This window comes from Haemorhous mexicanus, chromosome 19 (assembly GCF_027477595.1).
Source record: "Haemorhous mexicanus isolate bHaeMex1 chromosome 19, bHaeMex1.pri, whole genome shotgun sequence".
NCBI classification, from domain to species: domain Eukaryota; kingdom Metazoa; phylum Chordata; class Aves; order Passeriformes; family Fringillidae; genus Haemorhous; species Haemorhous mexicanus.
Genome location: NC_082359.1, coordinates 9439032 through 9466026, shown reverse-complemented (window position 1 = coordinate 9466026; position 26995 = coordinate 9439032). Strand labels below are relative to the sequence as shown.

The 26995-nt window shown below is 53.3% G+C and overlaps 3 protein-coding genes across 3 annotated transcripts; 1 reads left to right on the top strand and 2 right to left on the bottom strand.

Annotated features, from left to right (window-relative positions):
* Positions 1–1800: 1800 nt before the first annotated feature.
* Positions 1801–16052, bottom strand: HPS4 (HPS4 biogenesis of lysosomal organelles complex 3 subunit 2). Its single transcript, XM_059863205.1, has 13 exons — positions 15906–16052; positions 15040–15130; positions 14253–14396; positions 13189–13296; positions 12013–12129; positions 11810–11904; positions 10556–10628; positions 9838–9871; positions 8788–8884; positions 7445–8321; positions 4935–5067; positions 4548–4656; positions 1801–2992 (listed from the first exon to the last, which is right to left on the bottom strand). The coding sequence occupies exons 1-13, from the start codon at positions 15938–15940 to the stop codon at positions 2821–2823; spliced, it is 2085 nt and encodes a 694-aa protein (XP_059719188.1). The 5' UTR covers positions 15941–16052; the 3' UTR covers positions 1801–2820.
* A 1-nt stretch (position 16053) lies between these two features.
* On the top strand, positions 16054–17907 carry SRRD (SRR1 domain containing). Its single transcript, XM_059863204.1, has 7 exons — positions 16054–16219; positions 16290–16330; positions 16410–16540; positions 16616–16714; positions 16791–16945; positions 17180–17225; positions 17508–17907. Exons 1-7 carry the CDS (start codon positions 16071–16073, stop codon positions 17712–17714), a joined length of 828 nt encoding a protein of 275 aa, XP_059719187.1. The 5' UTR covers positions 16054–16070; the 3' UTR covers positions 17715–17907.
* On the bottom strand, positions 17841–26947 carry TFIP11 (tuftelin interacting protein 11). Its single transcript, XM_059863203.1, has 12 exons — positions 26604–26947; positions 26095–26248; positions 25260–25416; positions 24650–24777; positions 24030–24182; positions 22814–23323; positions 21914–22020; positions 21512–21680; positions 21077–21320; positions 20348–20490; positions 19701–19866; positions 17841–19141 (listed from the first exon to the last, which is right to left on the bottom strand). Exons 1-12 carry the CDS (start codon positions 26798–26800, stop codon positions 18786–18788), a joined length of 2484 nt encoding a protein of 827 aa, XP_059719186.1. The 5' UTR covers positions 26801–26947; the 3' UTR covers positions 17841–18785.
* Positions 26948–26995: the final 48 nt, after the last annotated feature.

Here is a 26995-nt window from a genome sequence, read left to right as displayed (position 1 = left end):
TGGGTGAGTCCTTGCCCATGGCAGGAACTTGCAAATGGATATTTGAGCTCTTTTCCAGCCCAAACCATCCTGGGATTCTGTGATGTCAGTGGAGCTCAGGCTGCTATGGAGCACAGGGAGCATCTCCCACAGCCTGCTGGTGGGGGACAGCTGTGGGTTCCAGCCCTGCTGCCTGGCCCAGGGCAGCAGAGACTCTCCCCAGCCATCCCCAGGAGCAGTTGCAGGCCCAAAGCTCCTCACAGAAGCCATCAGCCTTGCCAGAGCATCCACAAACCATTTCAGGAATTGCTTCCAGCTGCTTGCACTGATTCATCAAAGGCAGCAGCTTCCCAGGAGCAGTTCCAGGGCAGAGGGTGCTGCTCAAATCCCACCCAACTGCCTGCAAAGCAATGCCTCACCCCCTTAAGCACAAAGCCAGCTTGGCAGGGCAGGAATTTCTCCCCATGAGCCCCCCCTGGCAGCACTCAGACAGGCCCAGCTGATGGAGCAGATTAAAAATGCCCCATTTTTAGCATCCTCTCCAGCACAGCCATTGCCCTGAGGGCTGGGAGCTCTCTGTGTGCTGTTCCCTCATGACCAGCACAGGGCTGGGGTGGGCTGGGTGGGCAGGCAGGGGCTGGGTGGGCAGATTCAGCCTGAGCAGCTGAAGGAGCAGAGCCAGCCCAGCTGTTCCTGGCTGGCAGACGGCTCAGCAGATTGCAGCGCAGGATCCCTGACGGCAGCAGGCAGGAGCATCCATCCGGTTTGTGCTTTGCTGCTGTGCCAAATCTCCCTCCTGTCCCTCTCAGGCTTTTCCTTCCACTTCTCTGTGTTTCCTGCTCAAGCACACAACCACTTCTCAAGCACCCAGGCAGGATCCAGGTGGATCTCCCCAAGGAGCAGAGCAGGCTGGAGCTGCTCCTGGTGCTCCAAGGCTTCCTCTCCTGGGAATTGCAGAGGGAATCCAGATCTGCTGAGGGCACAGAAGGGACAGGCAGAGCAGCACCTCCCAGAGGAGTCACTTGGCTCAGCTGAGCAGGGATCCCAGAGCACACAACCCTCATCCCTCCTGCCTTCTCCAACCCTGCAAAACCTCCCTGATATTCTTCCTCACGATGTTCCCTGTGCTCACTCCAGAATCAGAGCAGTTTGTCCATCATCCAGTGGAAATGTGCAGGGAAGTCACCAGGGAAGCAGCACCTTACCTTGTGCCATCTTCCACAGGGGTGGAACTGAAACAGGAGGGCACCAGGGTGGCTCCAGCTCAGGCATCCCAGGGAGTTTTCACTCCTGCACTGCCAACAGGCTCCTGACAGTCCTTCCATGCCCAGGATGGGAGCAGTGCCACACGACTCTGCTCCTGCTGAAACACCTCCTCAGCTGCCAGGGCCGCCAGCCAGGTGGCATCTGTGCCCAGCTACCCTTGAGCAAGCAGCTGGCTCGTCCTCTGGAGTCCTCTGAAATTCCCAGCAATGTCTGAGGAGCAGCCCTGGGATGACAGAGCGACCTTGGGAACTGTCTGTGCTGGAGTGGGAGCAGAAGCTGTGGCAGTGGTGACCTTCCCATCCCAGCTCTGATTCTAGCACGAGCCCGTTTAGCACCTCCCCACGTTCATGTCTCTGCTCACCATCTCTTGGTGACACCAGTCACACATCTATCCATCAGGAAGCTTCCAAGCAGCTGCTCTGCAGGGCTGATTGAACCAACAGGCTCTGCCTGTTCAACCCCAGCACTGCAGGAACCACCCTTGGAGGAGGTAAACAGGGAACAGCTCCCACGACCCAGCCCATCACACCAGGAACCACAAACATGACAACAAGGTGACTCTGCTGGGATGAGCCTGGGAGACTCCTTTATTTCCACAGTCACACTGAGGGGTGTGTCTGCACCAGCAGCAGGTTCCAAACACAGCTATCCATCCCTCAGTCTAAGCAGCCACCACCATGGGTCCCCCCGGCCACCACTGACTGGGGACACTGTCAGAACAGAAAGGGGACAGATGCTGAGGGGATACAAAACCTCTTTGGTCCTATCAGCTAAGAGGCAACTTTGTGGTCTGCAGAGTGTGGGCAAACAGAAACAGAGCAGAAAGAGCAGTGAAGTGAGGTCCTGAGCAGGAGGGAGGGAGCACAGGCTGAGGGACACTCACACCACCTCACCCAGCCTCTGTGAGACTGCATGGCCAGGTGGGCACAAGGAGGGCAGGGCTGGGCTGGACCATCACTGACCTGGGAGGTGTGGAGGGACAGGGACATCCCTCCAGAGTCACCTGTGGCATAAAAACCTCATGGGAGCACCCAAAGGGGGATTGTAGCTCTGCAGCTCTTGTTCTGCTCCCACGTGACAACAGGCAGGCACTGCTAACCAAGGTAAGGCACGACGTCATGGAAGGATCATTCCCATGGATTAGGGGACAGAAATAAAGGCAAAGCCTGACCAGGGCAAGTGCAGGCACAGACAGTGGCTGACTGACATCTCTGAAAGGCAGCAGTGCATGGGGGCTGTGTAACTCACAGCAAGGTGAGGTTTTACCTCAGATTAAGGCACGTGGGGAATGTGCAGATCACCAAGGAGTCCCTGTAAAGTCCATGTAAACCAAGAGCCACAAGACACTGCATTCTGTCCTCAGTCTTTGGTAAATGCTGTCAGTGACACCTGCACCAGCCCAAAACATACTGCAGGACAGGGCAAGGAGTGTCCCTTCCTCAGGGCCAGGCAGGCTGGAGCCCCCACAGTGGCAGGGCAGGGCCTCCTGCCTCTGCAGGAACAAACAGCTGAGATTTTCCTTACTGGAGATGAAAATTCCACAGGGCTGAGCCATTGTACTGTGAGCACAGCAGCTCACAGCAGGTTCACCCCATGCTTCAGCAGCTTCTGCTTGGCCTTGCTGGGCAGGCTGAAGGCACTGTCATGAGGGTTGGGGACGCCTGAGTTGCGGAGTGGAGCTCCCAGCTGCTGGAAGTAGGTCTCCTGGACAGGATTCCTGCAGGCATACACGGCTGTGGAGGCGTTCCTGGTGGGGCAGGGAAAGGCAGGGGTCAGATTGACAGCTTTGGGCAAGATTCACAGCTGGGCACTGGGCTCCCAAGTTTTGAGAAGGACTTTCAGGTGTCTCAGCATGGAGCTGAACAGGCACCAAACCCCTGAAGGCCACAGGGAACCAGATCCAACTTCTAAAGGGTCCTGGCATCCTTAAAAGGGAAAGTGAGATAGCACAAAATCATTTAGTTTGGGAAAAACCTCCAAGACCATCAAGTCCAACCTTTGACTGAGTCTAGCTCAGTGCTCTGGACTGGGTGACAAGGTGGGGATTGGTCACAGGTTGGACACAATGGTGTGGGAGGGCTTTTTCAAACTTAGTGATTCTGGGATTCCGTGTGTGGCCACGCTCCAAAGATTCCCCTTGCTGCCAGCCCAGCCCAGGACACCACGAGCCTGGAACACTCCTTGTGCCTGACATTCCTCCTCTCCCACTGCTGCTGGCCACAACCAAAACCCAGCACAGCACCTTGCAGCAGGAACCACATGTTCACTCACAGGTGTGATGAAGCTCAGACAAGAGTCAGACTCAGTCACCACCAAAGCTGTGATTAAAAACATTAATTAAGACTAAGAATGCCCCCTCCCAGAGTATTGCCTGCAGGAGGGCTGGCAGGGAGCAAAGCCAAGGACCCTGGATTCCTCCTCGAAGGAGGAAAGCAGCAACTGCTATGTTTGCTGACACCCTTCTGTGACAACTCTCCATAAAAGAAAGCAGTTTTAGTCATCTTGTTACTCAGGCTGATTCACACATGGAGTTGCTTTTTTCGGGGTAACAGGGAACATGCCAGCTTAGCCAGTCAGTTTAGGATTGGATTTAAGGAGCCAGAGAAGCTCATGCTAAACAAGGAATTCTCCAGCACTGAAGTGTGTGATTCACATTCCCTTGGCAAGCAGTGCCAGAGTTACTGTGTAATTCCCAGGAGCATCTTTATTTCATCATGTTTTGGACAAACAAGCAGGACCAGGTGGGTGGAATCTGTGCACTCCCAGCTCACTTGAGGAAAGGAGTGTCCCATGGCCTGGGAAAGGGCTCTGGATGTCAGGAAAAGCTCTGGGTTTTGGGGAGGGCTCTGGCTGTGATAAGACCATCCTGCCTGGTGCATCACAATTGAGTTTGCCATGCACATCACAGTGTGTTTCCAGCCCAACAAGCCGTGCAAGAAAACAATATCTAGGTTGCCAATTCTGGGCGCCTCTGGCTCCCTGCCGAGACACAAATTTATTAGGAACAGCTAAATTTAAAACTGCGTCTTAGAACCTTACAGTGCCAGGAACTGGCAATTGTGTGAGTGTTGCATCTTAATCCAAGCCATGGCACCACTCAGCTGTGCCCTCAGTCCACCCTCCTGGTGCCACTGCAGCCTCTCAACATCCAGGAACCCACAAGTCAAAGGAAATTTATGGAATAAAGCAATGTGACTGGTCCTTGGGTGTGGTAACAACCTGGTCAGAACCCATCCAGCCTTGGAAAGGGGTTCTGCCCTTCTGTGACCACCTGGGGCAGGAGGGCTGTGAGCACCCCTTACCTGATGATCACTTCTGAGGCCGTGGGGAGCTGGCTGAAGTCGGAGTGGATGAGTGTGGCCGCCCTCAGGAAGTGCCGGTCCAGGGGCCCGGGGCTGTGGGGCAAATTGGCTGCACAACAGGAGAGAGGGGTGTTAAAAACCCACTCTGCAGTGTGCTCCCGTTCACTGAGCAGGAAAAGGCTCTGGAGCTCACCACACACCCTGGGCAGCTGCAGAACAGGCTGGGAACACCCTCAATCCCAACAAAGCTCCCCCAACAGGGCCCTTGATATGGGCTCTGTGGTGGGAGCTCTGCTGAGAAATGGTGTCTGAGGCGTGAGAAAGGGTTCCCATAAACCCCATTCTCCTCATTGCTCCCTCCTGCAGGCCCAGAAGATGAAGGCTCACCTGTGAGGACGTTCTGGACACAGTCATAGTGTGTGAAGCTGTAGTTTGTCCTGGCTGAGGCTGAAGAGTCCTTGGGCAGGGTCTCCCTGAGGTGAACCTCGAGGCCGTTTAGGGAGGCCAGGCTGCTGTGGTACTGCAGGCAGAGGGAAAGGCAAAGCTCAGAGCCTCACCTGTGCCTCACCTGGGCTTCAAGGAGGTCCTGGGAGTTCAGGTGACAGAAGGATTGGACCCTTCCTCGCTCTGCTGTCCAGGCTCCCACCTAAACTGGCTGGGAAATTTTGGCATGGAGGGAACAGACAAGTCACAGAGATCCCAAGGTAGTGATTGCTTGGGATCTTGCAGTTGCTTGCAGTTGCTTGCAGTTGCTCAGGGGGCTCTGAGCAACCTGGTCCAGGGGGAGCTGTCCCTGCCCATGGCAGGGGTTGGAATGGGATGGGCTTTAAATTCCCTCCCAACCCAAACCAGTCTGGGGTTCTACGACTCAGAAAAGAGCCCTCCAACCTGACAATCAGCCATTAAGCCACCTGATGCTACTAATTACAGGAAAATGCAAGGCCCCATTAATTTACTATCAACCATTACTCTCCAGGGCTCATTTCACATGATTTACAGCCCCAGCAAGGGACATTCCTTTGCTTACACTGGGCAGTACAAACACACACACAACAAAGCACTGAATGAATGCCAAGCTGCTATTCTGGATGGATTTTCAGTAGCCCAGAGGCCTTGATCATGCTGAGGCTCCCTGGGCACAGGCAGGGCACAGGCAGGGGTCCCCGACCACTCCTGGGAAGATTAACTCCATAATCCTCATCCTGCCAATGCGCTTTCCCCTACTGGGGAGAGGATCAAGCTTTTGTTCAGCAGGATGGCAGTGCCTGGCCTATCCTTGACCCCTGTCAGGGCACAGATTTTCCTTTCTGTGCAGTGAAATGAAGGGATAAGACCTAAAGAGCAGCAGGAGGCGAGGCCAAGAGCCTCCCACTCCACAGGGAAAATCTGGGATGGAACCCGCCCTCCCAGAGGTTCACAGCTGCACAAGTAGCATATTTTACCCTTCTTTGGTGTCATTTGGGGGCCTCAAAGCATTCAAAAAAACATTAATTATAACTAAGCTTTGACATCCCTGAGAGCTGAGGGTCATTTTTAACCTACAGATAAACAAAGGGACAGACAAGCTGAGGTTGTGCCTCAAATCCACCAGCAGCAGAGCCCAGCTGCCCCTCCTCAGACACTGCCCCTCCTTCTGGGACAATGGGACATGCAGGGCCCCTCTCCTAAGGGATAACACACCTGCACCCACGGGAGGGTGCAGCAAAAGAGCCCAGCCACAGCTGAATTCCAAGCTGTGTGACAGTGCAGTTTTGGCGAGATCCAAAACAAGGGTACGTGAGATGGAAGCAGGATGTCTGGGAAAAGAGGAACCTGAATGGAATGAGAGCTTGTCAGCCCAGGGCAAGACATCAAGGAAGATGGACTGTGCAATCCCTGTGCAATAGGGATTCCGCTCTCCAGCCTGACAATTCCCACCTGCCTGTGTCCCCCCTGCTGATCCAGACGAGCAGAAAGGGGACAAAGTGCCATGTCTGGTGCAAAGGACCCTGGCTGCACCTCGGGGCTCAGCTGATTTGGCAGCAATCCCAAGCCAGGCACATCAGCCCTGCTGTGCAGAGCAGACATTCCCCAGCTCCCGGGGCCCCAGGTGTCCTACAGCTCCGAGGGGAAGGAGCAACCTTGAGGCTCTGCATTAGTCTGAGCTTTCCTCCACCTTCCAGTCTGGCTGGGGAAGGAAATTAGGTTGTTCCTATGGCAACTGGCATATCAAACAGGGCTCTGCAGCTTTGACTCAGCTGCTGGTAGGGAGGCAGAGGCCAGGCAGCAGCTCTGCAGCTGATGCTTCCAGGGAAAGACGGGGGGCCAGCACATCCTGCCCCTGCAGCCCTGTTATCTCTGCTCACAGGGGAGTCTGGGCACCCAAATCCCACCACAGGGAGATTTGGAATTTCTCTGGTGTTACCTGGGTGCAATGCCCACATGGCATCCCTGTCCCCAGCCCCAGGAGGCAGCCTGGAGCTCCCACAGCCAAGGGAACCTCTCTGGGTCCTGCTGCCAGCCACGTCTGTGGTGCTCCCCGAGGGAGAGGCAGTGACGTGCAGGCTGGGGCTTTACCACAACCAACCTCCCTTCCCAAAAACCACCAAACTGACGGGGATCCCCAGCGAATCCCAGCTCCAGCACGGGCCCCTGGCAGCCCGCGGGTGTCTGTCACACCCCCACGCTCTGCTCCGGAGCCGGCAGTGCCAGACAACAGCAGCACCGGGAGCCGCCTGTGAGACGCGGCTGGCCCCGCTCCGCTCCGACAGCTCCCACGCAGCCGCGGCTGCCGAGCCCGCCACAGCTCGGAGCAGGTGATGGAGGCACCAGGAGCACGATTCAACACTCCCTCCTCAGCTGTGAGCCCCGTGCCCCCCAGCAGTGCAGCTGCAGTGGGGCAGAGCTTTCCCACTCACCACGTCCTCCACGGCGCTGCGGTCGCGGCGCAGCTGCTCCTCAGCCAGCAGCGACAGCACCAAGCCCTGGATGCAGTGAACGTAGAGGCTCAGCTGGGCTGGCTCACCCCCTCTGCCACCCAGCCTGTCCCTGCTGCTGGCACATGGCCTGTCCCCTGCAGGGGCACTGGGCAGAGCCTCCTGAAGCTCAGGGACCAGTGGCTGCCTCCTGCTGTGGAGCTGTGTGTGTCCAGCAGGACCTGGACAATCCAAGCCCCATCTGTGGTCACCAGCTGTGCTGTCACTTCCCCCAGACACACGGTCCTGGCTCACAGGCCATGGCTTGTCCTCCTCACTGGATTTTCTTCTGCTCAGCTCCTGGGCAGGAGAGGGAACAGCTGGACTGTGGCTGACTGAAAGGGAATTTTGGGAAGCACAGTGACCAACATCAGAATCCACAGGGGATTCCCCCTTGTCCTGGCTCTCCTGCTCCCAGGAGTAAGGGTTGGGAAAGGAAAAGCCTTCCAGGTATGGACCTGTAGTCCAAGTACATTCAGTCTGGAGTGAGGAAGGGCTTGGGAGCTGCTCTGTGTCGCTCTCTGAGGGGAAGGATATTTTCCTGCTGAGCTCTGAGCTTTCACTGCCTGCTCCACTCAGGTTTGCAGCTGGATAATTCCTTGAGCCAGCTCCCATTCCAGAAAAGTCCACCAGAGGACTTGCAGGGCTGCCCAACTGCACAGCATCTCCTGGGGCAGGTGTTCCTGATTTGTCCTCGTGGGACTTCTGCACAGAGATTCCATCCAGAGCTTGGTTTTCATGAGCTCCTGTTGATTCTGGAACTGCCTGGGAGCAGAGAGCACTCTCCTCTCCTCTGGGGCCTGCTGGGGACATGGGTGACCTAGTGGGAGATGACAAGTGGATGAAACACTGAGCAGGATCTGTGTGGAGTAATCCCATAGCAGCTAACCCCACTGGCTCCTGGCACTGATCAATGGCTGATCACTGATCAGTGGCTGATCCATCCCCTGCTACAAAGAGACCTGGGAAAAGGATGGGCCAAGGTCATACACAGGTCAAAAGCCTGGGAATCTTACACTGCAGGCTCCTGGGAATGTCCCTCCCTTGTCCACAAAGTAGTGCTGAGGGACAAGAGCTCACAGCTGGTCTGGGGAAGCAGCTCTGCTCCAGGCTGCTCCCAGCAGGGATTTGGACACGGGAATTCTGCCCAGCCTGAGGGGCTCAGGCAGCTCCAAAGGCACTGACAGAGCCTGAGTTAGCTCCAGGGAAAACAGTGACAATGACAACAGGGACACACTGTGAGCTCCTGCTGTGAATCCTGCCTCTGGGTCAGGCTGGTCTCCTACCTGGCCATCCACTCCACGGGGAAGTCCCGGAGAGCAGAGACCTCCTGTGCTGTGAGGAACACCGGCAGCACTCGGACGCCCGGCGGCAGCAGAGGCTCTGCAAGAGCAGGGGAGAGGGAGGATTCAACAAACATGTCCCAGCTTTAAACCACAATCCAAACTGTCAAGGACATATTTTATGAAAAATCCTTTTGACAGGATTTTTCTCCTGAGAAGCTGAGAGGCCTCAGAAACGAAATGTAAACAATAATTATCTGCTGCTGTGGAATGCAACAGCTGCATCTTTGACTGGTCCATGTGAGTTGCTTCTACTTGATGACCAATCAGAGGTATAGCTGTTTTGGGACTCTGGTCAGTCACAAAATTTTATTATCATTCTTTTCTATTCCTTTCTAGCCTTCTGATGAAATCCTTTCTTCTATTCTTTTAGTGTAGTTTTAATATACCATTTTCTCTTAATTATATATCATAAAACAATAAATCAGCCTTCTGAAACATGGAGTCAAGATTCTCATGTCTTCCCTCCTTCTGGGACCCCTATGAACACCACCACACCAAACCTCATCAGCCCAAAGGCTTCTGCAGGAGCTGCAGGCCTGCCATGATCCTGCATCCCAACTGAGCTGGGCAGCCTGCTCCCACCCTCCCAGCATTTTCCCTTCATGCCTGACACAGTTAAATTCCCCCTCAGTGTTTCCATCCTGGCAGATCATCTCCACACTGATGCTGAGAGGGGATGGCTGGAGGTTTGGACTGCAAGCACCAGCCATCTGTTGTCAGGGCCTGGCAGTGGCCAAGTGGCCACATGGGGAATTGGAATCAAGGCAGGCATGGCTGGGAACTGCAGAACTGGAATCAAACCCAAAAGAGCAAACCCAGCAGAAGGAGCTGGTTCTGATCACACAGCACAGGCTGGCTGGTGGCAGCAACACCCTCTGGGATATTTTGGAGCTACTCCAGCACCCAGAACAGCTTGGGTGTGAATCCCAGAGAACCAGCCCGTGCTCCCATGCAGGGAAGGCAGCCCAAAGGATGCAGCTGGATGCTCACCAGGCTCCTGCAGCTCCTCAGCTCCAGGTTCACTCTGCAACAAAAGCCAAAAATCAGCTCAGTGCATGGATCAGGGACACCAGGGCACCTCTGTCACCCTCCCAGTCCCCCAAGGCTGCAGCAGACCCCACACTAGTTCCCCAGCAAACGCTGGGACTGTTCGGTGCTGGGAAATGTTTTGGTCCTTAGGGAGCTCTCAAAGCCAAGGGAGCTTCCCAAGAACCAAAATACACCTAAAATTCAGGACAGAGCCCAGATTTATCATCACCACCTGCTCAGGGAACAGAAATTCCCTTCATTCAAGCAGAAGAAAAGCAAAGGTTGCCTTCATATCTGCCTACTGATGGCTTTTATAGAACATCTTGATCACATATATACCAATTTTTGACAAGTTTTAAAGCAAATGAAAACTGCTGTTTGTCAGAGACTCATTTGGTGGATTTCCCAGTAAATACCAAAACTCGTGTAAAAAGCAAGTCAAAACACCACATAAATGAGAACTCATGAATTCAGTAAGTTAAAGACTGAAAAAAAAAAAAAGCTAATTCCTAGTGCAGAAGTCTTGGAACCTTTTTAAATCATAAGTAATAAAAGCTTTAAGCACCATCACCAATATCTGTCCTTCCCCATGATGACTCATGCCAGATCTGTGTGACAGGAGCTCCCACACCACATCCTTACAGGAATCTGCTTGCAGGGAACATGTTCAGTACCATACCTGGCCTGGGGACTTGCTGCCCTGCAGGAGGACTTTGGCAGTGAGTGGAGGTGGCAGCTGGGTGCTCACAATCCTGAAAGGACAAAGCAAAGTCAGAGAAACACAGAACGGTTTGGCTTGAGAGGGAACCTTAGAGATCATCAGCTCAGACAACTCTGATGACATTTGGTGACAAAATGTCTCTACCAGACAGACCAGAGGCACAAGGTGACACACCCTGGTGCAGGACAAGGCTCCCAAGTCCCTCCTCAAGTCAAATGTCCAGGTCCTTTCACTCTCAGGTGCTGCAGTGACTCACTCCAGTGTCCTGCCTGCAGCTATGAGGTCACTCCCTGGCAGATGCTCTCCCTGTGGCACAGTTCCAGTGCTTGTAAAAGGTGTCACTGGAACAGTTCATGACAAAGAAAAATGGCACTTGAGCGCCCGCTGCCAAGGAATTCTCGGAATTCCCCACCTCCTGTCTTTCAGGGCCACCTTGGAGGCTTTCCTTGAAGTCATCTTTGATTGAAGGAAGCTGGAATTTCTTGTGGGGAATCCTGGCTCATCCCCCTGTGCACTTCCTGTGAGTACAGACAGTGGTCCTGGCCAGCAGGTCAGACAAACCCAGGGACACATGGACACATCTGCACTGAACTGCACACCTGCAGAGGGAACACTGCTGGGAGAGCACAACATCCACTCATCTCCCTTTTCCTGGGTGACTTCCCCCTAAAAATTCTCAGAAAATCAGTCCTCACATCCTGCTGAGTATCAAAGCCAGCAGATTTCTACTAAAACCCAAGTCTTGAACTCCTTCACGGTGATGAGCACAGAAAGACTGTTCACAAGGGTCTGGAGTGGCAGGACAGGGAGGCAAGTAATTCAAACTGCCACAGGAATTCTTCCCATGAGGGTGGTGAGACCTTGGCACAGGATGCACAGAGAAGCTGTGGCTGCCCTTGAATCCCTGGAAGCGTCCAAGGCCAGGTTGGATGAGGTTTGGAGCAACCTGGGCTAGTGGAAAGTGTCCCTGCCCATGGCAGGGGATGGAACAGGATGGGATTTAAGATCCTTTCCAATCCAAGCCATTCCATGATCCCATGATTCCATGAACCACTCAGTCTCAGTGACCCACAGACAGCCAGGGACTGCCTGGCCTGAAGCTCTTGAACAACCAAGAGCAGCCCTTGCTCTGCTCCCTGGATGCACTCCAGGACCCAAGCCCTGGAAAGGGGTGGATTTAACCCTCCAGGGAACAAACACCTGGTTACTTACAAGCCTTTGTAGAGGATGCAGCCTGCCAGGACATGGGGAGAGCGTTGGCACGTCTGCAGGATGAGAGCTGCCTTCAGCAAAAGCAGGGGATCCACCTGGGCAGGGAGAACCAGGGCAGTGAGGCCACAGCATCCTGGGAAAGCTCCAAGCAGCAAATAAACAAACACAGTGGCACTGGGGCACTGCAGAGGACAGGCTCTTACCTTGGTTTTGTCCAGATGCCAGAGAGAATTGAAAATCCTGTGGAGTTCACTGGTGTTTTTTAGGATGTGTTCAATGTACTTGTCCCACTCCCTGCTCAGCTCCTCCTGGGAAAATGCCTGTGGTGACAAAGCCCCCACAAACACTGTCACTGCAAAGTGTCCAAGCACTTGGGATGGGAGATGCAATCCACAGGGCCTGCCAGGTTAAGGTCAGGAAAAGGTGGGAGACAATATGGAGGGGAAACTCTTTAGGGTGAACATCTGGGAAAGGTTCAGCAGAGCCCCCCAGGACCTCAGAGCAATGGCAGGGATGACCTGCTCACTTTTCCAGGTCCCACTTCTTGGATCTGTGACCCTTGGCAGGAGGAAGGCAACACAAGGGAACACTGCAGAGCTCCAACATCATAGGAAGTGTTTAAATCTCCCCAAAAGTCACCATGTCCCCAGTCCCTCCTTACCATGTTCCAGTCTCTTGTTACCATGTCCCCAGTTTCTTGTTACCATGTCCCAGTCCCTTGTTACCGTGTCCCCATGTCCCCAGTCCCTTGCTACAATGTCCCAGCCTCTTCTTACCACATCCCCATGTCCCTGCCCCTGGTTACCACGTCCCAGTCCCTCATTACTGTGTCCCCACACCCCCAGTCCCTGGTTACTGTGTCCCAGTCCCTTGTTACCATGTCCCCACATCCCCAGTCACTCATTACTGTGTCCCCGTCTCTCATCACTCGTCCCCATGCCCCCAGTCCCTGGTTACCACGTCCCTGCCCCTGGTTACCATGTCCCTGTCCCTCATTACTCTGCCTCCATGCCCCCAGTCCCTGGTTACGGTGTCCCAGTCTCCTGTCACCCTGTCCCCATGTCCCCAGTCCTGGTTACCATGTCCCAGTCTCCTGTCACCCTGTCCCCATGCCACAGTCACTCACTACTGTGTCCCAGTCTCCTGTCACCCTGTCCCCATGTCCTCAGTCCTGGTTACCGTGTCCCAGTCTCTTGTCACCCTGTCCCCATGCCCCAGTCACTCATTACTGTGTCCCAGTCTCCTGTCACACTGTCCCCATGCCCCAGTCACTCATTACTGTGTCCCATTCTCCTGTCACCCTGTCCCCATGCCCCAGTCACTCACTACTGTGTCCCAGTCTCCTGTCACCCTGTCCCCATGTCCCCAGTCCTGGTTACCGAGTACGCGCGGCGCACGGGGCCGTGGTAGAAGGTGAAGAGGCCGATGAGCTGCTCCAGGAGCCGCCGGCAGCTCACGTCAGGCAGCTCCACAGCACAGCCCAGAACCTGCAGCAGACACAGCAGGGGATGCAGAAGGTTGCCTGACAGAACTCGGGCACGACAAGTGAGAACAGCTCTCATCGCTTTCACACAAGGACAGACAGCTCTGTGCCAGCAGACACCCCTCGGAATCACAGTCACAGGAAAAGGAAATGCAAACATACCCACACAAGAGCCCTGGCACAGACAGGATAAATAAATATCAGAAATGCAGCGCTTCAGACACACTCCCTTCCCACGTTAGATGACCTAACTTGGTGCTTTAATAGCTAAGTACTTCAAAATATTCAAATTAACTCATTATTAATGTTATGGGGATGCTCCATCTAGTTTTTGAATTGCTGAACAGAAGCAGCAGTGCCAATTAAATGGGGCTGACTGGCCTCAGCCCAGTTCCCAGGGGATGGTTTGGGGCACTTTTGTCACAACTGCCACACGCTGCTCTTTATATTCTAAATGTCTGTGGACACTGACAAAGCTCTGGGGATGCTGAGGGCTAGAAGGAAAGAACAATCAGACTATCAAACAGTGACTGTGTCCTTTCAAACTGCAGCACATGGAATCCTGTTATCCCCCATCCCTGGAAGTGTCCAGGGCCAGGTTGGACTGGGACAGTGAAACGGGGTGGAACTGGATGAGCTTTAAGGTCCCTTCCAACCCAAACTAGTCTGGGATTTTGGGATTCTGTTTCCAGCCAGGAACATCTTAAGAAATTCCCTTGGCTGTGGGCACAGAAAGGAAGTACTGGAAATTTATCTGCAGGAAGCTGAAGCGACTGCCAGGCCACAGAAAACAGAATTTAAGTTATGAATGAAATGAAACTTGTGCACTGCAAGGACCCTCCCCAGCTCTCCCTGGGTGCAGCTCACACCCTGAAAAAGAATCAGATCTCTTTGTCTGATCCCGTCCTTCAGCCCCTGGCTGTTTTCACTCTGTGACTGCTCTGGAGCTCCTGAACTCACCCACAGAAAGTCTCCATCCACCACCACGGCAAACTTGAGCTTCCTGAGGCGGACGAGGCTGGGAGGGGCCCCGGAGATCTCGGTGAGGCAGCGAACAACCCCGGCCATCTGCCCACACAGCAGCTCCTGCTGCTCTGGGATGGTCTGCCAGGGAGCAAAGGCTTTAACTTCCCATTGAAAGAACTCAGAAAAAAAAAAATCACTGCTGTTTTCAGGTATAAATAAAAAGTAATCATAATTTCAACTCAATTTGGAGAAAGGGTTGTTAGGAATTGGCACAGGCTGCCCAGAGCAGTGGTGGAGTCACCATTCCTGCAAGTGTTCAGAAAATGTGTGGGTGTGACACCTGGGGACAAGGTTTAGGGCTGCTGGGTTCATGGCTAGACTTGATTTTATTCTAACCTTAACAACTCTGGGATTCTATAAATCAAACGCAGTTGAACAGGCAAATTTCTGGGAGAAAAATAACTGGATTGCTTTTTCCAGGCAGCACAAGGTCCTGGGGCTTATGGAGAGGAACTTCCATCCCTGATGTGTGCTTGTTCACATCACCAGGACAGAGCTGGGCTGTGCTGGCCCATTCCTCAGGGAGGGAGCAGAGTTTAACCCCCGAGAGCCCAACCCTGCTCCACCTGGACCTAACTGAGAATTGGGATTTCTTAAAAATTTTATTAAAACTCTTGTGACTACTAAGTAAGGATTAATTCAAACCACCTGGAAGCCCGACCCCTCCCGATCAGGAACCATCAGCTCTACTTTACAGGTACTGAATTAAAGCAGACATTACCTGGGGAGGGTAAAAATAACAGATGCCAGCACTTGTAGGATCCCCTTCTTCCTTCACTTTTGAGCCATCATAAAGGAAAAAGTAATTCCACCTAAAAAACATTGGCAGAAATGACTGTGTATTTGAAAACTGTTACCCTTCTCCCTCTCCTGTCTATTTCTACAGAAGAGCAAAAAAAGTTATTGCAAATGGAGAGACGTGGTTCTTTGCACAATCACACCGAGTTTACACCCAAAAGCAGCACCAAAAAGGTTCCTCAGGACTAAATTTGACCACTTCTATGAGTTCAAAATAGGTTCCATAACTCCAACTCTCAGACACGTGGAAGAACTGGAAAGAAAGTGGATTTATGAGATATTGCACCCTCAGCACAGGGGATAATTATAATTAAGAGAGTACAATAATTATTATAATTATCGAGAATTATTATCCATGTGCATCTCAAGCAGCTCCCGGGTGCTGTCTGCACTCAAAAATCAGGAGACAGCAGGGTCCCTGACGATGTGATATCATTCTGCTCAGAATTTCTTGAGCGCACGTATTCAGTAACACTCTCCATCCTGTCCTGTCAGTCAGCACAGGCTCGGAACCAGCTTCGTGCGGGAGTTTTGCCCTAGGAACAGCCCGGGTCTGGAGCACAGGCTGGCGCAGAGGTGGCACCGAGGAAGCCGCGCAGCTGCCGGGCCAGGAGGGGAAGGCTGGATCCGCTCCCGGACCGCCCCTCCCCGGCCCGGGACCGAGCTGCTGAGCCCCGGGAGCTGCCAGACCTCACCCACCACCGGGGACAGAATCAGCGAAGGGCCGGAGGTGCTTCCCGGGGCACCGGCACGGATGGGCGGGGGGCGGCGAGCGGGGAAGGGGCTCACCATGGCGCGGGGCCGGGCGCGGCGGGGCGGGACATGGCTGCGGGAGGCTGCGGCGGCTCGGGGATGCTCGGCGCTGTTCCGGGATGCTCCGGGATCCCTCCGCTCGTTCCCGCCGCCGGTTCCGGGCGCGCCCCCGGTCCCGTGACCGCGCACGTGACCGCGCGCATGGCGGCGGTGGCGGGAGGGTGGCGAGCGGGGCGCGCCCGGCGGCGGCGGCGGGGCCGGGGCGAGGAGGAGAAGAAGAATGAGGACGAGGAGGAGGAGGAAGGGGGTCCCGGAACCGAAGCGGTGCTGCGGCGGCTGCGAGAGGCGCGGTGAGTGCCCGGCCCCGGTCCGTGTGTTCGCTCCCCGCCGGGCCCCGCTAACGCCGCGCTCTCCCCGCAGGGACGATCTGCTGAGCTCCGGCTTCTGGGCGGCGAGCGCCGGTGAGTGCGGGGAGCGGGGGGTGCGGGACAGCGGGGACAGCGACCCCCGGCGCCGCCGCGCTGACCCCGCCGCCCGCAGGAGCCGTGCGGGCCCCGCTGAGCGCGGAGCCGCCCGCCCGCTGCGTGTGCTACGGGCTGGGCCGGTTCGGGCGCTGCCCCATCGCCCGGTACCAGCTCGCCTTCCTGCTGCTGCTGCTGGACGAGCTGCGGGTGAGCACCGGCACCGGGGGGAGCAGCGGGGGCAGCACCGGGGCGCTCCCCGCTCACGCCGCGCTGTCCCCGCAGGTGCCGCCCGCCCGCTGCGCACTGTTCGACCCGGCCTTCTCGGCGCGGGAGGCGGCGGCGCTGCGAGCGCTGGGGCTGTGCCTGCTCCCGGAGAATGAGGTGAGGAGACCCCCGGGTCACACCGCGGGGCCCGCGGAAGGGCTCGGCCGTGACGGGCTCGGTGGTTCCCGGGCAGGAGGGGAAACACGGCATCGAGGGCGCGGCCACGTTGTTCTACATGGTGCACTGCGGGAAGGCCCTGTACAACAACCTGCTGTGGAGCAACTGGAGCCCAGCGGCGCTTTCCAAGCTGGTCATCATCGGGAACAGCTTCCGAGGAATCGAGGAGAGGTCTGGGCACAGCCTGGACAGGCTCTAGTGCCTCCCACCCTGCTTTCCTCTTCTCTGTCCCCCACTTTAATTTTATTGCTTCCAACAGCAATTTCCCTGTTTTGTGCATTTTTATTGCCATAAAATTTTCAGTCATGAACCCTCTCCCCACTCCTCTGTCCCACCCCCATGCAGAAAACCTGTCTAAATCCACAGGAATGTCATGTCTAACATGGACATCTTCTGTTATTGCAGATTGCTGACCAGAATCTTGGAGAGAGATTATTCTTACATAGCAAAGGTATGAGGCAAGAGTTTAACATTATTGTTCCATGTTGACAACACACCTTTTAATGAGAAAGGAAATGAGTTGCCATTGGAAAGAACAGGGGGGTTATTTTCAAAACCCTTTTCCTAGACACTATAATATAAAAGCTAATCACTTTAGGATTGTTGAACATCTGCAGAACATCCTGCACACAGGGGCTGAGGGTAATGTAACACCATTCTCATCCTCACTGGCTCAGCTTTGCAGGAAGGGGCTACTGCATTGTCTGTAACTTTTTCCCCAAATGATCTTTAGGTCTTGAGAGGAGTGGAGGAAGTGGCACTCCCCAGTCACCCCCGCTACCTGGACACCTTCAATGACACCTCTGTGCACTGGTTTCCCTTGGATAAACTGCAGGAGCTCTCCCCTGAGGTCTGGGACTTCATGGAGGAGCCAATGTACCAAGATTGTGAGGACCTGGAGATCATCAGGAAGGGGGAGGAAGCTACTGCCAAGTCCTGACCATCCCTGTGGCAGGGCTGGGATCCACATCTCTTCCCATGGAAGCTTCTGTGCAGCTAAGATGGAGCTCAAGTAGCAACTGTGGCATCAGGCTCTGTCCAAAGTGGCAGCACCTGAATGCTGAGGTGATAGGACATTTTTGTATTTTATTTAAGAAAAAAGTAAAGCAGAGCTTTGATTTACACTCACTAAACTGCAGCAAACTAATTCCACCAAGACCTGCCTTGGGAGCCATTCACACTGCAGTGACTGCTCTGATTCCCTCACCTTCCATAACAATTCAAGGCATTTGCATGTCCTACACACATTGCAAAGCATCAGGAAAGGGAAATTATCAGTGGGGTTTGTAGTGGGAAGTGTTGGGGTCTGGTTCCCATTGCATGCTTGGAAAAAGCTCCCAGCTCTCATTGCTGCTGAGATCAGCTCTTGATCAGTCCTGAGAACTACCAGGTTGGCTCCCTCCAGGAAAAAAAAGCCTTAGGGTTCCTTCCCTCACCTCTGTGCTCTTAACCACAGCAGAGAGAGTTTGGACAGGTCCTGGCTGTGTGCTGCAAAGAGAGGAGCCCACTGTGTGAGGGATGTTGTGGGGACAGTAACTCACTGCCAGCACAAGCTGTGACATCTGTCACTACAGACTCAGGGGCCTCAGCTAGGCCAGCCCTCACTGAGCAGAGAATGTGATCCCTCCTAACCTGCTGGTAAACCTCTGTCCCAGGTGGCAATTACAAGTGTCAGCACTGCTTGTTCTCCCTTAGCCTGGCTTCTCAGGTTGGGAAGTCTGGTCCTCCACCCTCTTACCACTGCCTGAACACCTCTTCCAATAAAACCATCCTGGCATCCAGCTCCAGTGTCACTATTTACAAACCTGGAACTTTATTCTAGGGTTACCCAGAGGCTGTTCCTGGCTGGTGACTCAGTCCCGAGCAGGGCCTTACTTGGCCATTTCAATGAGGCTCTGCAGCGAGGTGGGCACCCAGATCTTCTTCCCTTGCACAGAGGCTTCACTTGGCCATGTCAATGAGGCTCTGCAGCAAGGTGGGCACCCAGTTGGTCTCCCCTTGCACAGAGGCCTCACTTGGCCATGTCAATGAGGCTCTGCAGCGAGGTGGGCACCCAGGTCTTCTCCCCTTGCACGAACACCACGCCCCTGTCGATGTAGATGACGATCCTGCCGAAGGTGTAGAGCTGCTTGCCCTCGTGCCTCTTCCCGATGACGGGCATGAAGACGATGTTGTGCTCCTCGGCCTTGGTCTGGATGAGGTCCTTGAAGTTCATGGGCACGGAGCCGGCGGCGGCGCCGATGCCGCGCTGGGCCATGTTCTCGGCCTCGCGCCGCTCCTGCATGGCCTCGTACTGGAAGTCCTTGCGCCGCTCCGTGTGCGTCAGGTATGCGATGTTCTCCCGGGCGCCCGGCTGCATGTACCCGCCTGGGGAGAGAACACGGTCCTGAGTTGCTGCCAGAGGGAAGCAGCTCCACCCAGGACATGAATTGGGAGTGTGGTGGTCAAGTTTGGGCTCAGAAAGAGTTCTCAGTTTTGGAAAGAGGGCAGATTTCAGGTGATGCTCCCTCAGGCATGCCCTTCTCTTTTACACCATGTAACTCCCAACTATCACTTATAGGTAGTAGGGAGAATCATGTGGAAGGGAACTGCTGGTTCCCTTCACCTCACCATAAAGAAAAAAATACCCAATAATGACAGCCTCAGAAGTCAAGCCCTAAAAGATGATGTCTGACTTGACAGGGCAAGGCTGGAAGAGGATCAGTTCAACAGCTCAGGAAGCCACCAAAAATCTGTTTCAGTGCTTCAGTGCAGTCCAGAACTATTGAGCAGCACCTCAGAGGTGTTCTTTAAGGACAGAGCAAGGCAGAGCTCACTGACTTTTGCTCATGGGAGTTCCTGCCATGGTGCCAGCAGGGCCATGCCCCAGTCAGCCTCCCAGTGCTGCCAGCCCAGAGCAGCAGAGCCACCCCCACGAGCCACCTACCCACGCTGGAGGACACGGCCCGGTTCATGATGTCAAGGGCTTCATTGAACTTGTCTTTGATGGAGGGATGTGCCAGCACCTGGTCTGAGAACATGGACTTCCAGCCCAGGTACCACTTGGTGATCTCTTCGTAGTTGGGGCTGTTACTGAGCCAAGAGCAGAGCACCTGCAGAGCAAGGGACTGGTCAAAGGCAGCACAGGGACATCTGTGCAGGAGAGGCCTCTTTGCCACAGGATCCCAGAGTCATTTAACATGAAAAAGACTCCAAGAGTATTGAGTCCAATGTGTGACCAATCACCCCCTTATCAACCAGCCCAGAGCATTGAGTCCCACATCCCTGGAGGTGTCCACTCCTTGGACACCTCCAGGGATGGGGACTCCATCACCTCCCTGGGCAGCCCCCTCCAGTGCCTGACCACCCTTTCTTTCCATGAGGAAATTGCTCCTGACATCCAACCTGAATCTCTCCTGGCATAATGTACCACTTGGTTTATTACTGTCAGTAAAAGGAGGAACTGTTCCAATGACTACTGAGCTGTGAGTGGGAACCAGCCCAGTTCAGCACCAGGGCAGCAGTTCCTGGACAGGAATCACTAAAACACTCCCCAGTTAATCAAACCTCTTTCCTCAGCCCCAAGTGTCTCACCTGCAGCCACTTTGGGAAGAAGTGTTTCTCCAGCAGCCCAACGAGGCTGGAGACAGAAATCATCCCCTCCCAGTCGATCACCCAGTAAAAAGCGTCCATGTGCTGCTGGTGAGGGTTGATGATGAGCTCATTCAAACACATTCCTGGGAAAGGAGAGGACAGTTAAAAAAAAGCCTCACTCAGTTTTATCTCTCAGTGCCCTGACCTCTTTCACCACCAACACACAGAACTTGAGCAGCACCTTTTTGTTATCCTAAAGGACAGTGGGGATCTTTGGCTATTCCTGCCACAAAATGGTGCATTTCCACTTCCAGTGATTACAATTTGTAGCCAGAACTGAGAAACTAAAAGCACTTGACTATTTTTTAACCTTTGAGCCTCTTTGCATTATGAAACTCATGGTGAAAAAGAAAAAAATTAGAACAGACCACAGAATTCAAGAGTAACAGAGACATCTTACAGCCTGGTCCTACCTGACAGCTCTCAGATATTCCTACCAGCTGAAGATGGATGACTTATTATAAGACAGAAAACCTAGAGAATAACCAGAGTAATTCCTTGTATTTTTCTATCTTTCTGCTTCTGCACAGGACTGGTAGCAGAAAATCAGAGGCAAGCTTGGTATAACCTCACTAACAACAATCTCTGATGTAACACTGGCACCCACATTAGCAAGGACCTTTCCTTTTGGGGGGAAGGTGCCACTGCCAGCAGTGTCTATTGTCTCACCGAGTTTTGGCACAATGTTCTTGACCATGAAAGCCTCCCAGGAGCCAGGAGTGAACACATCCTTCCAGGGCTGAAGGATGAGCTTGGCAGAGGAGTCGCTGGGGTGCCACTTCTGCAGGGCATTGGCCAGCTTGTTGCGGATGGGCGAGTACAGCGGCTCCAGCCGCGCCTGCATCAGCGGCAGCCAGGGGTGGATCCACGAGTGGATCGGCACTGTGTCCGTCAGAGGATTCCAGCTCTCCACCTTGGGGCACAACAGCAAAGATTAAATCCAGCCACCAGCAGCAAGTTTTTTTGAAGCATAAAGAGCTCTGTTGCAACCCCCGACTCCTCAATCCATCGGCAGGAGTTGCACACTGGTGTTTCGGAGTTCCAGCTGGAATTCAAACACTGGTTCAGAGCATGGCTTTGCTCGCCCCTGCCCTCTTCTCTCACCTCCTTCTGCAGCTTGGGGAAGATGAGCTGATCCAGAATGTTATCCAGTATCCACACAGGGACAACGTTCACCCAGCTATCCAAGAAATCCACCATGGATCCGCAGTTCCTCGGCTGCCACCGCGCCACGATGTTCCTGACATATGGCATCCAGATCTCCCACATCAGCCTGGCAAGAAACCCCACATAAATTAATGTGAAGCTCAAAGCTACAGCCTGGGCCTAAATAAATGAAATGGGAGCTTTTAGCTAAAGCTGCTTCTTTTCTATAGGTGCAAACTGGATTTAAACAGACCCAGCAAGGGAATCCTCAGGAAAAGCTCCCTTGTGTCTGCTCTTTTCCATCCCCAAGGAAGCAGCACAGGAAGATGCTGCACAAAGTACAGATCATTTGTTCTTTACCTGTGGAAAGCATCTGTTGACAGGTCCTGCCCACTGTGGGATAACAGCTGATCATTTTCCAGAAGGCTCTTCCACTTGGCTATGATCTCTGTGCCATATGTACAGTCCTGGGAATGACAGGGCACAAATGATCCATATCCTTCCCCATTAATTCCAGCTGGGATCTGCACAGAGCAGGCTGAGGGTGTGCTGAGCACAGCCAGCATTTTCACCTCCTCTCAGGGCAAGCCAGGAGCTTGCAGTCTTAATTCCAGAATCCCACAATCACTGAATTTGGAAGAGAACTCCCAGACCATTGAGCCCAACCTGTGCCCCTCCCCACCTCGTCACCAGCCCAGAGCACCAAGTGCCACATCTGTCATTTCTTAAATGACTTTTAGTAAAGTCCTGCCAGAGAAAAATCCCACCTTAGAGTACTAACACACCTGCAGGGAGAGGACAGTCTGAACTTTTGCAGGTGTACAGAGAGATGCAGACTCTATTCCAGTGTAAATGGCACTGAGAACAGACTGCGCACCTCTGGTACCTGACAGACAAACCTCCTCTGCTTTTTGCTAAAGAACAACAGCTAGAGATTTGTTTTTCACCAATTTTTCATCCCAACACTCATAAAAGGGATTGGTTTTAGCCTTACAAATGCCTAAATTTTTACCCAGAAAATGTCTGAGAGTGGGGACAGTACAGAGTTTCATTTTCTCTTTTCTTTTTCTCCAGACTGATCAGGAATTTAGAATCCCAGAATCCCAGACTGGTTTGGATGTGAAGGGACCTTAAAGCTCACCTCATTCCACCCCCTGCCATGGGCAGGGTCACCTCCCACTAGACCACACCAGGGACTAGGTAACAAAGATTCCTGGAGCCATCAAGTGAGAACTGCAGATAACTCAAACCAACACACACCTTGAGGGGATCCCAATTCTTGAAGTATTCCTTCATGAGAGGATAAACTATGGCCACTGCCAGGTCCACCCTGTCTGACATCCTGTACTCCTCGTAGTACTTGTCCTGCAGGGTCTCAAAGATCTTTGCACACTCATCCAGGGTCAGAGGGTTCTCACAGCCCGGCTGCATCCGCCTCTCACACTCCTCCACCATGTCCAGCACCTTGCTGAGGTTGCTGATGGCCTTCTCCTCGTGGGACAGCACCTCAGCCATCTTCTGGATCTCGTGGCTGAGGTTGACCACCATGTCCCTCTCGTACTGCAGCTGCCGGTCGCTCTGGATGATCTCCTGCTCCGTGATGTCGATGAGCAGCTGCAGGTTGTGCTCCAGCTCAGGCAGGGCAAAGCCCTGGGGCTTGGAGTCCTTGCCCAGGGGCTGCTGGGGGCTGTCATCTGGGATGTTGTGCTTGTGGCTGATCTGGCTGTAGCTGTAATAAACCTTCTGCTCCCGGCCTGTCATGTCGATCACCTGCCAGCACACAGAACAAATTCTCTAACAAAAAACCTCTCATCTTCAAAAAAGGAGAAAATCCCTGACTCCAATTTGAAATCTGGAGATTTCCAAGGACTTTAATTACTCCAGGAGGCTACTAGTGTATACTGTATTTGAACAAGGGGATTGCCTCCACAATGGCCTTCTCCAGACACAAGGAGTCAGAACAAATAAGAGCCAGTCTGGAATCAGAGCCAGAGGAATCTCCTCATCTCATCCCAGTTTTACTGAATGATTCTACAAGCAGTGATCTTGCCATTAGTTACTGCACTTAGAACTTTTATAATTTTATAAAGATACTTTAATATCAAATTCATAATTTTATTGAGTGCACACCAGACAAATCCCTTACTGTCCCTTTGAGGTAGAAGATGGTTCAAACAATCCCAAAAAGGACAACTGTGCTTTCAGAAGTGGGTGAGTGTTGATTATGACAAATGTGAAACAATTAAACTTAAGTTGCAATTAACCCTCTACACACACTGACATTTAATATAACTTGTCACCACATCCAGGTGACAGAGAGCTGTTACATGGCTCAGGGATGAGCTCCATGAGGCTGCACAGGCAGTTCCTAGGACTGGCTTTACTGAGGTTACCAGTGCCTAAAATGTGCTGGTGACACTAAAGGGCCCAAACTCAGGGGTTCCTCAGGGGTCACCTCTTGGCTCATCAACCTCACCTTGACCTGGGACAGCTCCTTTTGAGGGGCTGCAAGCTGCTTGCTGATCCTGCCCTTGGCTTTCAGCTCCTCCACTGTCTTGTAGCTGTACTTGGGCTTTTTCTTGCCTCCGTTCGGGTCTTTCCGCCACTGGCTGAGCTCCTTCTGAAATTCCTGGACAAAACCAGCAGAGTTGAGGTGGCTGCTCTTTGTCACACTCCAAATCTGCCTCTTTTTACAGGAAAATAACCATGAGATGAATGAGGAATTTGTACAGGAAATAAATGGGAAGTGGAAAAGCTCATGCCAAACCAGCTTGGATGCTTTGGGCCAGTCACCCATCCTATGGATTAAATGAAGAGGATGTTCTGGTCTTTTTTTTTATTTAAACAAAGGACAAAGACTATTTATGTGGGGGACTTCTCAAAGGAGGGATTCTAGCAAAGCTACTGAAATAGAGTGAGTCAGAAACAACAAAGAACATTACAGTGACAAGGAAGATCTGCCTAAATGAAACCAACATGCTCTGTGTTTGGCTTCTTATCTAAAATGAGCCCAAACAGTTCTCTGACACAGAAATTAAGAAAACTGAATTTTGGACACACAGCACAGGAGCGAAACAGCAAGAACTCCAGAAATACCTCCTCAGTTTCCTCTTCTGAGTCCACCACAGGGAAGTCCTGCAAGGACTGCGTTGTCCTCTCGGAGCCATAAGCACCCACAGCACCTTTGCCTTTCCTCTGCTTGGCCTCGATGGGATTGATGATTCCTGGCAGGATGGGAATGGGGTCAGCAGGAGCAGTTTGTGTGCTGGGAGAGAGCTGAACAGCCAGGCTTTCCCTATGAGTTACCAGATCAGCACCAACACCCTCCCTGGCACTGCCTGCAGCACTGTAGTGTTTTCAACATCACCAATTCCCTGTAAAATCACTTCCTCCCAGCACACACCAAACTGCCAAAGCCTTACTCCCAGCCACATTTCACTGCCTTGTTATTCTGCCATGTAAAACAGCATCTCCTTTCCCATGAGATGACCACCTTTGGAATTTACTGCCTTTCTTCTTGCTCTTTTTCTCTTGCAAATGACCACAGGTCAGTTTGAACATCCCTGACTCTCACCACAGGGCCCGGATCACTGGCAGGAAAACAAGAAGGAAGTTTAAGCCACCTGGGGCTGGCAGTTCTTTAAGGAATCCAACCTCTCCCCCAAATCCCCAGTTAATAATAAACCACCAAACACAGTGACAGTACCTTGAGCATTCTTCCCCAGACCCCTTCCAGGGACATATCCCATCTTCTGGAGAAGCTTCTGCCCAATTCCTTTAGTGTGTCTCTCCCAGCTGCCAAAATCCACGAAGGACTTGGAGCCCCCTACAAAGCCTTTCTGGCTGGGCTTGAAATTTCCACCCTGTCAAAAACAAACACACAAAATCCTGTAGCCCTGAGGCTTCAAATAACCAAAGTGTGCAAAACTCCCCTCAGAAGGTTCTTCCCACACCGCCCAGCTCACTGGAACCTCGCTTGTGCATCCATTAAGCACCTGTGGAGATCCCTGAAATTCCTCAGATGGGAAAGGGAAATCCTGAAAAAACTCCAGCTGACAACCTGACAGTTCTCAGGGTCCACCACCAGATTTAGCTGAAGCTAAATCCAGGTTCTTTCAGGTTTTAATTGAAAATAAGGGTTTCAATTTTAATCTGTAATAACATGCCTGGATTTGTCTGTTCTGTGAAAGCAGAAAAATAAAGTCTCTGAAAGGCAGGAAACCACAGGAATTCTCTTCTTTAAACCTCCATTGACCAAAGGGAATATTGAGAAAAAATGAAAGGACTGATTCCCAAGGACACACAGTTATTGTATCAATGTACAGTTGTACCAATGATTTATTATCCTGATTTTTTTTATCAATGTATTTGTATCAATGATACAAAATCTAGAGCAAACAATTCTCTTACTGACACATTTGGGTCCCTGGTTTAATTATTCCTCCCTTTTTTAAGGCTCTGTTACAGTCTCACTGCCCTCAACCGCAGCCTGAATTTCATAAACGTAAAACAGAGAACAGTAAATTTCCTGGAGAACTCACTGTCTTTAACTTCTTGGGCACAAACTCCTTGGGAATCTCCTCCTGCTTCACAGGCTTCTCGTCGTCATCTGAATCCTCATCCGAGAGCTCCTCGGCTGCCGCCTTCCTCAGCCCAGCACTCACAAAGCTCACGGGGGCCGAGTAATCCCTGGAGCTGCAAAACGAGAGGCAATTCTGCTCATTCCTGCAGGAGCCTGGGGGCTGCTGTGCCATATACCCCCCCAAAAATGCGATATTAAAGGCCGACGAGCTGTTTAACCCTGCTTTTACCAGGCAATCCCCATCCTCCCCCCTGCGCTGCAGGGAGAGAGCACAGGGAAAATCTCTAAAGGTGAGGGGGTCCCGAGAGTAGCCCGTGCTGCTCGGGTGGGTATTCACAGCCAGGAAAGGCCCAGGGAACGGGGGGAAGCTCTAGGGAACAGGGGGAAGCTCCAGGGAACGGGAAAGCTCCGTGGCCGGGGCAGCTCCTGGGGTCCCTGAGCGGGCCGGGGGTCCCAGCCCGGCCGTACCGCTTCCCTCCGAAGCTGGGCCGCTCCTCGTCCGAGTCGCGCTCGGCCCACACGCCGTAGGTGGCCTCCTCCTTGGTCTGGCGGTGTCGCTGCCGGTGCGGGTTGAATTCGTTCTGCAGGTCCCAGTCCGACACCTCGAAGCTCTCCATCTCCACGCCATCGTCTCCGTCCGTGCCGTACAGGTGCGACATCGACATCGTGGCACCGCCGCGATGCCCCGGCCCGCTCAGGGACCCCCAAGCTCCCTCAGGAACTCCTGACCTGGGACCCCCGGCCCCGCTCACGGATCCCAGCACCGGCCCGGGCCGCGCCGCCACACCGGATGCGCCTCATTCACTTCCGGTCCGCTCCCAGCAGCGCGCAAATCCCGCCCGCCCAAACCATAGAGTTGC

Coding starts and splice junctions, on each gene's coding strand:
- TFIP11 (XM_059863203.1), bottom strand. CDS start 26,800: ATGTCGATGTCGCACCTGTACGGCACGGACGGAGACGATGGCGTGGAG. Junction 21,321..21,511: donor TCCCCAAGCTGCAGAAGGAG/GTGAGAGAAGAG, acceptor TTGTGCCCCAAG/GTGGAGAGCTGGAATCCTCT. Junction 20,491..21,076: donor GAACATTGTGCCAAAACTCG/GTGAGACAATAG, acceptor CTCCTTTCCCAG/GAATGTGTTTGAATGAGCTC.
- HPS4 (XM_059863205.1), bottom strand. CDS start 15,940: ATGTCCCGCCCCGCCGCGCCCGGCCCCGCGCCATG. Junction 11,905..12,012: donor GGCATCTGGACAAAACCAAG/GTAAGAGCCTGT, acceptor CTCCCTGCCCAG/GTGGATCCCCTGCTTTTGCT. Junction 4,657..4,934: donor TGTCCAGAACGTCCTCACAG/GTGAGCCTTCAT, acceptor CCTGTTGTGCAG/CCAATTTGCCCCACAGCCCC.
- SRRD (XM_059863204.1), top strand. CDS start 16,071: ATGGCGGCGGTGGCGGGAGGGTGGCGAGCGGGGCGCGCCCGGCGGCGG. Junction 16,220..16,289: donor CGGCGGCTGCGAGAGGCGCG/GTGAGTGCCCGG, acceptor CTCTCCCCGCAG/GGACGATCTGCTGAGCTCCG. Junction 16,541..16,615: donor TGCTGCTGGACGAGCTGCGG/GTGAGCACCGGC, acceptor CTGTCCCCGCAG/GTGCCGCCCGCCCGCTGCGC.